This window comes from Lepidochelys olivacea (assembly GCF_965140295.1).
Source record: "Lepidochelys olivacea isolate rLepOli2 genome assembly, chromosome: 8".
NCBI lineage: Eukaryota > Metazoa > Chordata > Testudines > Cheloniidae > Lepidochelys > Lepidochelys olivacea.
Genome location: NC_140418.1, coordinates 79,978,968 through 79,995,676, shown reverse-complemented (window position 1 = coordinate 79,995,676; position 16,709 = coordinate 79,978,968). Strand labels below are relative to the sequence as shown.

Below are 16,709 nucleotides of genomic sequence, written 5' to 3'. Positions count from 1 at the left end.
ATGTTGAAAGATCATCATTAATGAGCCATATTAAAAATACAAGAGTTCTATAATCAATTTACATACCTCCCTCATTAGGCAAGGATGGCATTATAACATGGGGCTGCGCAGAACCAGGTGTCCAAATTCTGTTCCAAGTTCTCAGAAAACCATGAAGGCCTTCCAAGTCAAATGATTCAAAGCTTGTGTCATACCATTTCAATCTCTGATTATATTGACTCTCAATTATGGAAGAGACAGGTATCTGCATTAGAAAAGGATTTCGTTATAAAATAATAACTGATAAAGCGTAACTTGTATAGAAGCACATATAAAACTGTTTCTTCCTTTTGTTTTTGGCAATGTGTGTACCCAAAACTGATGCTTACTTTTAGAGATGTAATCAAGTTAGCAAAAATATGCCAATTTATTCATCAAAATGCAGAATCTCAAAAAGGTAGTTTTCTGTTTAATTTATGGTGAATAAAAACTTTTTAGCTGTCTCTGTTCTTGAAAAAGGGTTTATAAGGTTTTGCTTATTACACAGTTTGTCTATCTTAGATGTTTATATGATTCATTATTAGATTCAATAACTCTGGGAACTTTTATCCTCAGCAAAGTGCACTGAATTCCTGGTAAGTTCCAACTACACTGAAAATTTCAAGGTTTTCAATAATGTAGTACAATATTATGCATGCTCCCATCACCATGAGGAGAAAAAAGTGAGACCATTTGTTGAAAATTTATTAAATCAGTTTCATAGAACCTGGGACCACAGACACTAACATGCTGTCACAGGGAGAATGTCCCCTGTGACTGAAGTAGGTCCAGAACACCTGTGCCAGAACAGGTGCATCCCATTGCATCAATTAAGGGGGCAGGACTTTTTCTGGGCTATAAAGGGTCAGAGGGCATTTCAGTGAGAACAGATCTGGAAGGGAACAGGGATACTGTGAGAAAGAACTCGCACAGGTAGAGTGAGCCACAGAGAAGCAGGACTGCCAGAGTACTCTGCGATAGGTGACAAGGAGACCCCAAGATGTGATGTGTGAGCTGGGGACCTGTTCTGTTTGTTTGTTAAGATGGACAATAAACCTGCATCAAAGAGACCTTACTTCCATCTTAGTTTATTTTTGGCCTGACATACTGTATTTATATAACATTTGAAATCTCACATACTAAAGTGTTTTTAAAAATCTCCCTGAAACATATCAAAATGTCTGGAAAAAACTTTAAAAAATCGACTCTGAATCAGGATCAAACATTGCCCTAAACATTTTACTATGCTGGTAGCATGCATTCAGTCATGCTTCCATATCACAGAAAAAATTATAAGAAAACCACCACAACAAAAACTTTGGCAAAATGCCCCCCAAAAAGTGATTCAGACCCAAAATTCATGAATTCTGCACAGAAGGACAAATAGTTTAAATTGCTTCTATAATTTTAAAGTACTTGAATTTCGTTCATGCAATTATGAATGTGGTTAAAAGTGCTTCGGGCTGGCTTTATATGTAGTTTAAGTATGTTGTATTTGCACAAATGCTTTAAAATAGCTGTAAAGACAATGTGAAGCACTCGTGCTTTATTTGATTTCAGTCTAGGATAAATGTAATGACAAACCACAGATTTCTAAAGCTGAAGCAATCTGCAGATGTTAAGTCACATGCATTATACCTCAGGCATATAAATGCAGCAATGCAAAAATACAACAAAGCATATTAAAACATGAAGGCTTTGACACAAAATGACAACATCAGAAACTTGAAATCAAGTCTGATACTGCCCTTTCCTCAAGCCACAAGTAAACTAAAAGGCAAACCAGTGGCAGTCAAGTGTTGCATTAATTTATACCGGAAATCAATGAGCTCAAGGGAATTGCATGGGATGCAAATCAGAGCAGAATTTGGCCCAGAATATTAAGTCTGAGTCTTCTTCCTTTTGTTTGAGATACAATCATAATATACTTAATCATTTTCTGGACAGGTCAGCATGGGATACTTTTAGTAGGAAGCAAAAAAAAGTTGAGTTGTAAAGTGACTTCTCAATTCAATGAGGGGATTTATCCTTAAAACTCCTACTAATGCAATGGGATAATAGGAGCAGATTGATGTAACGAGCCCCAATTAGAGATTCCATTGGGGGCCAAATTCTGCTCTGATGTAAGCTGAGCCAACCCCACTGATATCAATGGAGCTGCACCAGCCAACACCAAGGCTGAGATTTGCCTCTATATTTATCCAAGAGCCTAGATAGATTTTGATATACAAATGTAATTTTGGCAAAAGTGGTTGGGATGTAAGTTACAGTAGCTCTCACATGCACCCCCGCAGAAGAGTTTTACTGCATCTGATCTCTGCAAGAAAATCCCCAGTTGGATTGAAAGTGCCTCTTTGGCAGTTGATTGTTCTGGGTGAAGTCAACCAAGAAGGTGGCCCAATGATTCTACTGCCAAATGTATACCATACAAAAATTAAAAAGCCCCCACTCCTTTTTCCATTTTAGTTCATTATACACTGGGCAGCAGAAAAGCCTCTTTGAAACCACTACTAAGGGAAAATAGCACTGAGTGCATGCACAGTGACTTGCTGACTTTCATCTGTTTCTCAGGCTTAGCATATTGCCAGAGTGAGAGAGAAGTTTCATTTCTGGGAAGAAAAACCTGAAGCACTTCTGTTGGCCAATTAAGAAGTTGCATACGCACACACAAATTCTTAGCAGCTGCTTGTCAGCTATGCTGGCAAAAAACTTTGAAAATTTGGGGAAGTGATAAGGAGCCTGATATTGCTTCTTGAGAAACACCAGCCTTACTAATACAATACTGTTTTAATCCCAACTAATTACAAGTTGGTAGCCCTTTATTAAATACTTTTTATAAAAACCATCAGAATGCAAACTGCACCTACCCAATCAGTTCAGACATTTAGTTTACACATACAGAAAATATCTTCCCACAGTTTACCATCAATACATCAGTGTTTTCCACCTGGACCACAATGATTAAATCTGCACTAAATTCTGCCACACTATTACTCCTAATATGTGGATTATCAGGTCCTCTTTTCTGACATGAATCCACATTTAAACAGGAGAACATACATTCAAAGTGCATGATTTTTGACACGCCACTGGTCCTTGGGACTGGCAAGCCAGCAGCTGTGTGGAGGCTGTGCCACCAAGATCTGTCATGTAGCCTGGGGGGTCTGTGGGAATGCACAGAAATCACTCCTTGCAGATCTCAATGTATGTGGGATCCTTGCTGCTTCTTTGCTCTGTTGGAGCTGTATGTCCCAAGCTGCTGGTGAGAATTGCTGAGGGCTCTGGAGCCAGCTCAGAAGCCTTCAGCAGAACCATCCTCCATATTCACATAGATCTCAGGCTACCTATGAGATTCGGAGGTTGAACATACTGCTTCTTCCATGGGAAGAAAACCCCTTGACAGAAGAATTTGGAAGAAACTTTGCCACGGAACCTCATGGAGTTTTATCCTGGGCACTCTTCCATGCGTGAGGCACACGCACTGTAAGTACTACCTGACCCAAATTCTGACAAAGGATTATTCTCTTTCCCATGATAAGTGCTCTCTGAATATAAAATGATATTCTTTGGGTCATTTGTTTCGGCATAAATACCTACTTTTTTTTGTGGAGAGCAAGCCCAGTCCTCAATTGTGTTCTGCTTGCAGGAGAAGCCCCAGCAGTTGACAATGTGGTGTCAAGGAGATATATAAGAACGGCCATACTGGGTCAGACCAAAAGTCCATCTAGCCCAGTATCCTGTCTTCTGACAGTGGCCAATGCCAGGTGCCCCAGAGGGAATGAACAGTACAGGTAATCATCCCCTGTCGCCCATTCCCACCTTCTGGCAAACAAAGGCTAGGGACACCATCCCTGCCCATCCTGGCTAATAGCCATTGATGGACTTATCCTCCATGAATTTATAATGTCACACCACTAGGCTTGGAAGGATTCAATTTTTATCAGTGTCAGTAAACATCAATTTCACTGTACACACACAAACTGGCAAAAATATTTCCATAGATAACTGAAGTTTACGGACAGGCAAAATAAGAAAAATGCTATATGAGAACTCCAGAGTTTGATTTATGGATATTATTTATGCTGTATATTTTGATATGTGATGTTGATAGAGCTGCCAATTTTCCAATTTCTGGAAGCTGGTCACCCCGGCTCTGCCCCCTCCCCCGAGGCCCTGCCCCCAGCTCCACCCCCTCCACCAAGGTCCTGCCCTCTGCTCACTCCTCTCCCCTCCACCCTGGGAACCACCACTCTCTCCCCACCCCACCAGTTACCTACGGCCTGCCACCGCTGCCTCCCACAGCCAGGTTCTTTCCCAGGCAGCCCAGCTGCTGCACTGGGCAGCTGGGCTCTCATGCCAACCCAGAGTCGAGAGGCCAATGAGAGAAGTGGGTGGTCCTACCCCTTCTGCTCCCTAGTACACTTCCAGCTCACACAGCCTCCAGCCCTGGCAGCCATGCCCAGGCAAGGAGCGGAAGGAGTGGGTCTACTCACTTCCCTTGCTGGCTGCTCCACTCTGGGTCAGCATGAGAGCCCAACCACAGCGGCGGCAGTGGGAGAAGGACAGAGCCCCTCTCCCTGCCCTGGCAGGCAAATCTAGGGGGGCACTTGCCCCCGCATGTCCCCTCTGTGCATTACCCTTGCTCCTGCAGGCAGCAACCGGACTTTTGGTGTCTGGTCAGTGTTTCTGACCGGACATTGTCAGGTGCCATTTTTGACCAGACTTTCCGGGGAAAACCAGACAGCTGGCAACCCTAGTGTTCACAATTTGTGTTTTAACAGTTAGAAAGCTTTAACTTTTTGAATTTCAATGTCTGTCATTAATTGTCTGACACATACACCCATAATTTCATGCAACTAAGTTTAAATTGATAAAAATTGGGAAAAAATGCTTGAACAACATCGATATTATCCATCGAAATTATAAAAAATAACTAACAAATTCTGCCAAGCCTACACATCACCAGGAGAATCTGCCAAATGGGAGTGTCAGATAAGTGTCTCTCTGCAAGTTTTGTAAATATTAAAACTATAATTTCCATATAATATTGTTGCCCCACAGCATAGCCAGGACCAATTTCATGCAATCTGATGTAACTTGTTTATGCTATGTATTCTTAAACCAAAATGGACCCAGCTGCACACAGGCAACCTAGAATTCCCAGACGGTCACCAGGAACAACTGCCTTAGTTACGGTCTCTCCAGATTTCGAACTGTCCTCCCAGTTGCCATGGAACTCCCCCTCTTAGCTGCCCTATCAACCTCTAGCCAGAGCCAGAAGAACAGCAGCAGATTCACCACACTGCACCCTGCTGACATATTACTGATCATCGGGTTACTAGATTAACAGATCACTGTTCCTCCAAAGCTGATTTGGCATCACAGCACTGGGCGGCCAGACCATCATCTAGGAAACAGAGTCACCATCTTCAGACAAGATGGTTGCTGCTAACCAAAGAGAGAAAAAATAAGTTTATTAGTTAAAGGGCCAGATTCTGCCCTCAGTTACCCTAGTGTAAATGAGCTAAATTTGTGCTGAATGCCACACTTAGCCTGGCTACTAAGGATATTCAGCACATCTCTTGCAGTTGATGGAAAAGATCTGCAGGTCACCATCAATATGTTTAATGCATGATTTGCTATTGAGGCCATATATCTAAAAAAAGCCCAAGACAAATGTATTCTCCAGTTCTCCTCAAAAAAAGTATCTAAATTGCTTTTTGGAATAAGTTGTTTGCTAACAAGATTATGGATTACATAATTTTTACCATTACAGCTCAAACATGGTCCTTCTGTAAGAGATTGCAAATCTTTTTACAAAGACCCCAAATAGTCTATTTTTCAAACTTTGATGTAAACTATTTTCTTCAAGGACCAAAAGGAATTGCTACTTTACTGTATGTACCAACTCATTTCCTGTAGGATTTTGCCTTCTAAGGGTTATTGTCCTAAAGTGAATCTGTAGAGACATTTTAGCTGCATTCATGTTTTAATTTATATACCTATCAAATTTGTCTTGCAACTCCTTCATGGTCTAAATCTGCACAGACATAATAGAAGCTAATTAAACAATTGTTTAGTTGAATACTGTGCACTGCTCCTTTCAGGTTACACCTGTTGTGAGGTGCAGAAACAGTTATAAATATGCATGTATTAATTCTCACATGTTTTAAATGTTATACATGTCTAATTATGTGTGTCACTCTCTGCATATGTTCCTAAACATTTTCCTGTCTTACATACAAATCTGGAGTGCCAAATTTTGAAGGTGCAGCCCATTGTGTTTACTTTGTGCTAATGACTCTGACATAATTGATAGCCCTTTAACAGAACAGAATATCTTCAGAACCCTTGCTCATATCTCTTTCCAAGTGACAGGCTAATTACATCTTCAGTTCAAAAGTCAAAGGGAAGTGTTGTACAGTGTGTACACAATGGTATAATTTTGGTAGAATTTTTCTGGTTGGGAACTAGATGGCTCAGACTGGCATCTCGCACCTCTAAGCAAACTCTGGCTCAAGTCAGCAGTGACCAAAAATCTATTCAAATTGGTGATTGGTTTCTCCTTTTGTTTTTTTTTTTTTTTTTACAGAAGAGTGTAGGGGTATTTGAGAAGATATGGAAGAAGACAAACTGCCTTACCTAATTAATAGGAGTTGTTTCTCATGTCAATCTTTAAATTTAATTGTTTTGCTCTTGCTTTTGTTCTTGTATATAAACTACATGGCTTTTTAAAGATCTTTTACAGATATATGCTCAGACCTGTACAATAAATACACATGTGCCAAAATGGGTATTTCAGATATACTCTGTGTTGGGAAAAACAGAGGCCAAAGAGTCATGACACTGCAGCAAAATAATTTAAAAGGGATATTTTGCTATTATAAAAACAACGCATCCCATGAATTATGAAATTCTATGCAAAAAATCTCCGAGCCTAGATTATAAACAGAAATCTTAAATCATTCAAACCAAAAATATAGACAACAGGCACAGTAAAGCTTAAAATACAAGTCTGGTATCTGATTCAAAGCCCACTTTGCCTTGAAGGTTAATAATAGGTGCACCCCTGTGAAGTGTTCCTGTTGATATCCAGCCCACCACTGGCTACTCACCTGTTCTGCTATCCCCAAAGGAACCATATACACACCAGCATCCAAGATTCAACTGAGGACCAGCACTTCAGCACTTAAACATATTTACAGTGAAAACAAGAAAGGTTCAAAAGGTACTGAGTAAGGATATTGGAAATAAAAGTTTTTATATAAAACCAAATCATAGCATGCTTTCTAACTAACAGGTACCCCTAGGGGAATTCGGCATCACTGCACGTGTGCATAATTCATGTTCCCCGCAGATATCTTTGCTTCCCCACAGAAAAATGAGTTTGGAAGAGGAAGCAAAGGAAAGACACAAGAGCAGTTATACGCCCCTCCCCGGCAGTGCAGGCAGGTTGGTTTGGGGGCCTGGACCAGCTAGTAGAGATGTAAATCACTGCCAGGGGGTGGCAGTCATGCATGTGAGAGAGAGACACTGTCTCTCTCACGTGCTATTGCAGCACACTCAGCGTGGAGGGACAGGGCTTCAGGGTGTTTCTGAGGAGGCATGGGGAAGGCTCTGTCCCCTCACACAGAGTAGAATGTAGCAGCCTGCCTGCTTAGTGAATTGTTCCCATTGTCTTTGTGAATTCTCCCAGCAGTATAAAACAAGTGTAAAAGTTTTAAGGCTCCTTTACATTGCCAGAGTGGCGTAAAGGACAGTATGGCCTTACAAATGCTTATAGTGTTTCAGTTATTAGAACTGGTCTAAATTTTTGGACTGAATTTCCCATCAAAATGTGCTCTATGAACTGTTTGCTAGTGACCTTTCTGGAGATGGCCAGTCGTCAATATAAATTGTGAGTTTGATTCCACAGCCCTCACTTGCTCTTCAGTTTCCTACAATGTAACACTGAGCATATGGCTGCATATATTTGTTGATTAATAAAGGGTCAAACCTAGCTACATGACTATTAGGCAAGGGTGCTTGGGGATTTCCTCTAATGCGCCTCACTCCCATTCTTCATCCATTGTATTGTAGTTTAGATAAATTACCAAAATAATTGAAACCAGAGTGATTACATTGCATTATTTTGACAAATAAAATATGCAGAATTTTAAAATATTGTGCACAGAATTTTAATTTTTTGGTGCAGAATTCCCACAGGAGTATAACAGGTTAACGTCCTGTTTTAAAAAGTTTATCTCATCCAAAGCCTTTTGCTTTTCAACCCAGGCTGGCTGAGATCCCCTTGACATTCCATTGACTTCAACAGTCTTTGTATCAAGCCAAAAATGAAAAGAGGGCTGTTGACTAGTTATCTGCTCTTTTGACTACAGTTAAAGAATAGAATCCTGACCTGTCTAATGTAGCAGAATGGATAGAAAAAAAGTAATACCAGAATAAAAACTGACATATCAGCACAGCTCAAACATTTTGAGTCATGTGCAGTCCTACAACTAAGCTCATGTAACACATTGACACTGAGATAGTAAACAGTTTCAGAATATTTGATATATATTAAATTATTCTTAAGTTTGCTAAATACTGTAGCTACAGTGAGACAGTACAATATAACACATGAATCCATGTATGTGAGGAGCCAATGTTATGTTAAACTGACTAAGTCTTATTGCTGCTGTGTAACCTTTCCGCGCACATGAGTCAAGGGCTCTAAAGTCGTACACATCTAAGGCCTGTGTAACTCCTAATAAACAAAACACTCTGATGGCTATTAAGCAATAATGGAAGCAGAGGCTTAAAAGAAAATATTGCTTAATGTTCATGTATATATATAATTTAGCACAAACTAGTATCTGATCCAGATTCAGACTATTTTTACCATTCTGGTCTGGTTTCAAAAAGTGATAGAACATGGCACCTGTCACCTTGGTTGTGAAAGGAATGCTTGTTTTGGGGGAAATAAAGATGTGTTACCTAAATAAGGAAGAATGAGCTCTGGTTGGAGGTGAGACTTCCTTGGGAATTCACACACATTATACATATAACGTATTAAATATGTACACAATTATTAACCAGAAATAAAAAGTATGTACAATATCTGCAATTTTGAAGCGCTCACATTTTCATGAAAGCCTTATCTTTTGTACGTCCTGTCTTTGTGTTTACATTGTTTTGGTTGGTTAGTTTTTGCATGTAAAATATTTGATGGCAATGAGCAGGTGTCCTCAAGGCGGCACAAAGGGGAAAGTTAGGAGCTCTGCTGTGACAAATGTTGTGACGTATACTTTTCACAAGTAAACACTGCTCTTATAAACTACACTGCAATACTCTCAGTGTACCAGAGATCAGAAACAGGCACAAAAGTCACATTAGACCTTTCAAGATTGCCCTGAAAGATGGTTGCCCCTCCATGCATCCCGTTTCCAAAAGGACTCTCCCCACCCCTTAACTAGATCTGAAGTACATTTTTTTTGTTGAAACTTTGTTAAGCCTTTTAAAAAAAATATTGCTTCCAAGATATCTTTCACTTTCGGCGCACAACCAGACTATTGTCTTGCTCCAACCCTACCCCTGAGGCTAGCATTAGAGTGAAAGCAGGCTTCAGCCTCCCAGCCAAATGCATACTTCGGAGAAGCGTATTTATATTCTGCTTGCAGTCTAATGATTAGTACACTAAAAGCCAACTAGAAGACTGTAGTATAAAGCAATATGCTACAGCAGCACATGCTTATGCCCATTTCTATTTGTAGAAGCTCATGTAATTAAACACTAGAAAATGTGCTAATTGACAAGACTTACAAACAGAATCTAGCCTGTCTGTCAAAAACAAAGGAAATGCTGAGGAACACCAGCTTTAGTCAGTAATCACAACAATGAGAAGAAATATTGGCAAGGTACATTTTTCACTTATCCCCTAAAAGTAAACCAGCAACCACCCTGCTTGTGTCTGGTAAATCTAATAAATTTACAGAACACATTCCTACCATCATGAGTGAATATAAAATACCACTTTAGGCTGTCTCATGTTTTTTTTATTGTGCACTCTTTCAGCACATAGCATGGACACGACAGTCCATTACTTCAGAAGGTATTGATAATTCTATGAAACTATTATCCAGGGCAGCCTTTCATTGCCTCTAAAATAGAAATGGCTTCCGAGTCCCTTACCACCAATTAGAGTTCTGTTCAGCAAAACAGAAACTCTATTTATTGCAGGTAATTACCTAGAAATGCAAATAATCATTTTATCTGTATACTTTATCTCTCCATTTGAAGTGGTGTTATAATGGTCTAGACTCTGTTTTGGTTTATAGTTCATAAATGCCTCATACAGAAAGTATATACTCTTAGTTATGTAAGTATATATTGACGTGTCTTGCATGTTTAAAAAAAGACAGTTTTGCATCTTATATACTAGCTATTGAGGAAATGATACTTACCTCCTTTGTAATCAGTTTGATTGCAGTTTGACTTTGTAATCGTCTCTCAGGTGAATGTCACTTTCCTGCAGATTTACAGAATTCAGATCTTCATTGTGGAATGATCCCAGTTGCTCCAATTCAAGGTTGTAACGAAATCTCCATTATACACTTAGTTTTGTATCCTGCTCAAACTCTGCTTCCCTCTAAAATTTAAGAACCTAAATTCTCTAAGGGCTTGTCTACATTACTCGCTAGATTGACAGGCAGCGATCGATCCAGCGGTGGTCAATTTATTGCGTCTAGTCTAGACATGATAAATTGACTGCCGAGCACTCTCCCGTTGACTCCGGTACTCTGGCAAATTTATTTCACACATCTGGCACAAATGAAGGAATGAAAGAACACAAATGAAGACACCGCGGTAAATAGATCTAAGTATGTCAATCCCCCCACCCCCAGTGTAGACCAGGCCTCAGTTTTGCTGGATGGAGAAAGAAGGGAAGCACTCCTACTCCCAAGTGCCTCCTCCCAACCCAGACCCCCTGTGCTTCTGGCAGCAGACCTGTGTCTTTCAGCAAGACACCTGGCCCCCATAGTCAATGTCTACCCTATATGCCTCTGCATCTGTTACATGCTTCCTTATGCCCAGCTGATCCCTGGTTGTCAAAATAACCTCTTAGAGTCACTGGCAGAAGGCTTCTCAAATGCATGTCAGGTACTAGCCAACTGCCAGGATGGCCTCAGGATCAGGGATATAAACACAAAGATGCATTAAAGCAAGTACTCCTTATCCACAGCACAGAATCTGGCCCATTAGCTCTAATATATTCCAGGCCTGCACTGCCTAGCTCCATCAGTGTTTCTGGACATTAATTGTAATTTCTAAATGGGGCTTGCAGAGTTTATGGCTGTGAATTACACCATCTAAATTCAGATCCTGGCACATCAGAATGTTTGCTAGTCTAGCACCCAGGATGGCACACCGACAGCACGATGAAATGCAAATTGACAGACACTGGCCTGCAGCCTAGAATCCAGAACCTGATTCAAAATGTCAAGTAACACTTTCAAAGTCCAGGGTCTGGTCACAAACTAACCGCCACGCTAAGGGTAAATGTCTGTCTATGGTTTTCTAACATATGAAACTGAAACTAGGAAGCTCCTATGTACATAGTGAACTCCTGCCCACCCCACAGTAATTGCTCTGAAGTTTCCCCACTGTTGCTACCATTAGTATAGCTTCACAGGGAACAGCAATGGTGGGAGTACTTGTGTAGATTGGTAGTTGGTGACATTTTAACCACTGCAACATTCAAATCTGCTTTAAGCAGGATTAAAGTGATTGGAAGAGTATTGTTGGTTGGTCTACACCAGGGGTGGGCAAACTTTTTGGCCTGAGGGCCACATCGGGGTTGCGAAACGGTATGGAGAACCCAGTAGGAAAGACTGTGCCTCCCCAAACAGCCTGGCCCCCTCCCACTTCCTGCCCCCTGACTGCCCCCCTCAGAACTCCTGACCCATCCAACCCCTGCTCCTTATCCCCTGACAGGCCCCTCCCAGGACCCCCGCCCCTAACTGCCCCCCCGGGACCCCACCCTCTATGCAACCCCCCCTGCTCCCTGTCTCCTGACCACCCCGCAACCCCGCAGAACCTCCTGCCCCTTATCCAACCCTCCCTCCCCCCGCTCCCCATCCCCTTACCATGCTGCTCAGAGTGGCAGGACAGGTGGGTGGCGGGTGGGCACAAGCCACACTGCCCGGCAGGAGTGGCGGGCCAGAGTGCTGCCCATGCAGTGGCGTGGCTGCGGGGGAGGGGGGAAAGCAAGGGAGGGGCCAAGGGCTGGCCTCCCCAGCCGGGAGCTCAAGGGCCAGGTAGGACCGTCCTGCGGGTCGGATGTGGTCCGCGGGCCATAAGTTTACCCACCTCTGGTCTATGCTATCTGTTGCCACCACTAGTGCAGCTGTGCTAGCAGTAGCAATGGTGGGAAATTTTAGGACAAAAATGTGCTGTATACAAAGCTGTTTATATACAGGAGAACAAAGGGAAGAAATTAAATATTCCACAACAGGAAAAAATTAAAAAATAAACAGTTTCTAAAAACAACAGAACACCTTGGCTGGGGTTTTAAAGGGATCGGAAAGAGTTAGATGTCCACTTCCCGTTGAATTTCTGTCGGAGTCAGATGCCTAACTAACCCTCCTTGGAGAATCCCAGCTTCTACCTATTTCTGCTGTGGGATCCTGAGCATCCAGTGGGCATTTTTTTAAGCCCTCTAGTGTACACATCATTCCATAGCATGTCAAACAATATGAAAAAATGCTATTCAACATCACTCCCATTCTTCCAAACAAAAAGACAAACAAATCCACACAATTTTAAACCCAGCAGGCAGACACGTGAGAAGTACATAGAATTTAGTAGTACTGCCCAACTAATACACATATTGTACAAAAGCTATCCAAAAACCCTGCTAAGTGCTGAAAAATTAACTTTATGGTACTAGCAAGAAGAGTCCGCCCATGCTCACTGCCATATTACTGCATAAAATCAATACAAAGTTGACTTCTTTATCGGTGGTTCGGACAAGTATTGATGTAAAATTTAAAAGAAGCTTCAGCAGAACCGAAGAATCTGTTTTCAGTTTCTTTAAATATATAATCAAAGAGAGAAGAACGAATATTTTAATTAACACCTTTCATCCCAAGGACCCAAAGTGCCTCACAACCCAATTGTTTGAATTCAGTCTTGCAACACCCTGCAAAATATTGCAGGACACTTCTGCCCATTCTATAGAACTGCAAACAGAGACACAGAGAAACTGACTGACTTGTCCAAGGTTACACAGCAAGTCAGTGGCAATACAAAGAATAGAACAAAAAAAAAAAAAAATAATCCTAGCTCCCATTCCCTTGCTCTAACCCAGTAATACTCTGACTTCAGTGATTCAGGAGCCAACATTACCCACAAGAGCCACAGTAGTGTGAATTCATGGTTTCATTTACTATATATATTTTTTTTTCACAGCAAAATGACTGACCAAGTATTCTACAATTGGTTAATAATATAGTAAAAGCATCCTAATAGGTTAATAACTTAGACTGGTTAATAATTAAATCAGTGTTTTAATATCATGTGCTGCAAAGAGCCATAGGAGACACATTAAAGAGCCACTTGCGGCTCCTGAGCCCCAGTCTGATTATCCCTGCTCTAACCACATCATCAGGAGCAGGAGCATCCATATGGAGGTCAAGGATACCCACAGCTATCCTGGCTCTGTCCCTCCCACAAGGCTGCAATGCTTCCTCTGGATCCCACCAGCAGAGCAATGTGTGAATGTACTCCCAGGGTGGAGTTATTCTGATTCAGCAAGCAGAACTTCCAGATTAAGGCCTTGTCTACACTACACAGTTTTGTCGACAGTGGAGGTATACACACCTCCTGCCAATTTAAATCTCCAGCTATGCTGACAAAATAAACCCACCTCAGCAAGCAGCATAGAGCTTTTTGCAACAAAGTTAGAGCGACACAGTTTCACAGTACTTGCTTATGTCACCCTAAGTGGCCTCCAGGAAGTATCCCACAATGCTCATCATGACTGCTCTGGTAAGTAGTTTCTACTTCATTGCCCTACAGCCAGGTACACAGGCACGCACCGCTCCCATTTTAAAGCCCCATGAATTTTTGAAATTCCACTTCCTGTTTGCTCAGTGTGGACATCTCACATCACACCTTCCCAGCTGACCATGCCAGACTTCTGCAGCAAACAGGCTCCTGCGTCGAGTACACTGAAGTTGCTGCATCTGTTGGGTCTGTGGGGAGAGAAGTTTGTGAAGTTGCAGCTCCAATCCAGCCGTAGGAACTTTGACACCTATGAACAGATTGCTGGTGGCATGGAGGAGAAGGGGCACAAAAGAGACATGCAGCAGTGGCGTGCTAAGATCAAGGAGCGGAGACAAGCATACTAGAAGGCAAGAGATGCCAACTGTTTCTCCGGTGCAGCACTGAAAACATGCCACTTCTACAAGAAGTTGCATGGCATCCTCGGCGGCAACCCCACCTCCACCACTAAGACCTCTTTTTGTCTCTGGAAGGATCTTCCCAGACCCAGCAGACTGGCTAAAGTAGGAGAGGGGAGCTCTGGTAAGTATTCATTTTTCTTGAATAGTGCATCGTTACATGAGGTAGAGGTGTCCTTAATTTTGTTACATGGTGCACATGAGAGAAGGAATCGAAATTAACAAGACTAGGTGCTGTTTGCATCGGCTTCATAGTCCTCTGTGCAGCTATGCAATGGGGGCTCTGCAGAAAAGTTTGTTAATGCACACCGAGATCTCTTGGGGATCCTGCCTAGAGGTCTCTAGGAAACTTTCCTGCAGATACTCTGCAACCCTCTCCTGAAGGTTCCTTGGCAGAGCTGCTTTGTTTCAGCAATTACTTCTGGAGGAAACAAAGCAGCACACAGACATACCAACCTGCTCTGAAGCCACACACAGGCAGGAAATACACCCTTACATCTTTGTAAGGGTGTAAGAAATGTTAATCTGTGTATTGCTGTTTAATAAACATTAAGTCTTACAAAGACAGTGATTCTTTATTTGTGACCTAGAGTGGTTGCAACAGAAATTCATACACAATGGCAATCAACACATTTGCAGACTACAGTTAACGCTCAGGCAGGAACCATTACAGGGCTTATTCAAGATGGCAAGTAAATAATGTCTAGCTCAATTCATTACAGAAAGGCACACTACTGGGGCTCATTGTCAAAACGCTGCTTCAAAACCTCCCTGATTTGAATAGCCCATCGTTGAGCTTCTCTAATAGCCCTGGTGTCTGACTGCTCAAAATCAGCCACCAGGTGATCAACCTCAACACTCCACCCCGGGGGAAACTTTTCCCCCTTGGTTTCACAAATGTTATGCTGATCACAGCAGGCCGCTATGACTATGGGAATATTTTCTTCATTGAGGTCTAACCTGCCAAAAAGGCAGTGCCAGCAACTGCTTAATCTGCCAAACGCACATTCTACAGTCATTCTGCACCTGCTGAGCCTATTGTTGAAGTGTTCCTTGCTGCTGTCAACGTTTCTGGTGTACAGTTTCATCAGCCACAGGAGTAAGCGGTAGGGTGTCTTCTAGGATCACTATGGGCGTTTCCACATCCACTACTGGAATCTTCTGGGCTGGAAAGAAAGTCCCTCCTTGCAGCTTTCTGCACAGGCCAATGTTCCTGATGATACGTGTGTCAAGTACCCTCCCTGACCATCCCATGTTGATGTACGTGAAACGACCCCAGTGATCCACCAGCACCAGCAATACCATAGAGAAGTAGCCCTTTCTGTTGACGTACTCCATCGCAAGATGGGCTGGGTCCAAGATTGGGATACATGTGTATGTATCGCCCCACCACAGTTAGGGAATCCCATTTCCGCAAAACAATCCAATTGCCCACACATTGCCCAGAGTCACAGTCCTTCATAGCAGGGGGCGATTAATGGCCCTGCACACTTGCATCAGCACAACCTCCACGGTGAACTTTCCAAATCCAAACTGATTCAGACTGACTGGTAGCAGTCTAGAGTTGCCAGCTTCCACACAGCGATCGCCACTTGCTTTTCCACCATTAGGGCAGCTCTCATTTTAGTTCCTTGCACCTCAGGGTGGGGGCAAGCTCTACACATAATTCAAGGAAGATGGCTTTGTGCATACAAAAGTTCTGCTGCCGCTGCTCAACATCCCATGCCTGCATCAGAATCGGATCCAACCACTCGGTACTTGTTTCCCAAGCCCAAAAGTGATGGTTCACCGTGTGCAGCTGCTCCATGAATGCCAACATAAATCTTGAATTGTTTATTTCCATGGCACACAGCAGGGCAGGCAGCATGGATTCCTGTTCAGATTCGCAGCTCATGAAATACTGCGGGATCAGCTACGTTGTGTTCATAATACTGATCACAAGACAGGATCCATGCTTTCAGGCAGAGATTGCAGGTGCAAAGTTTGTAGGAGCAGTTGAAAAATGACACAAAATACAGTTGGAGGCCCTTGGAATTATGAGACGGAGAAAATTGTATCATGGAGGTGGTGATCCCGCCCCCATGATGCACTGCGATCATTTCCCAGAACTCCTAGTGGGAGAATGTAGTGAGTTGCACAGTGGGATAGCCACCCACAGTGCCCAGCTCACAACATTGGATGTGCTCTGCTGACACAAGTAGCGTTGTGTGAACAGGTACAAGCAATAGAATTACAGAGGTTTATGATCCT

At 42.4% G+C, this 16,709-nt stretch overlaps 1 protein-coding gene across 2 annotated transcripts in view; it reads right to left on the bottom strand.

Moving 5' to 3' along the window:
- The window catches only part of TTLL7 (tubulin tyrosine ligase like 7), a 105,194-nt gene that overhangs the window by 74,483 nt on the left and 14,002 nt on the right, over positions 1 to 16,709 (bottom strand). Inside the window, exons 1-2 of one of the 2 annotated variants that reach the window (XM_084636837.1) lie at positions 10,461 to 10,528; positions 67 to 244 (exon numbers count right to left, since the gene is read on the bottom strand). In XM_084636837.1, coding sequence (XP_084492963.1) covers positions 67 to 91 — 25 coding nt within the window. In that variant the 5' untranslated portion in view covers positions 92 to 244; positions 10,461 to 10,528. Of the gene's footprint in view, positions 1 to 66; positions 245 to 10,460; positions 10,529 to 16,709 lie in introns of those variants that run through there. The other variant, XM_084636838.1, reaches the window with a different exon arrangement.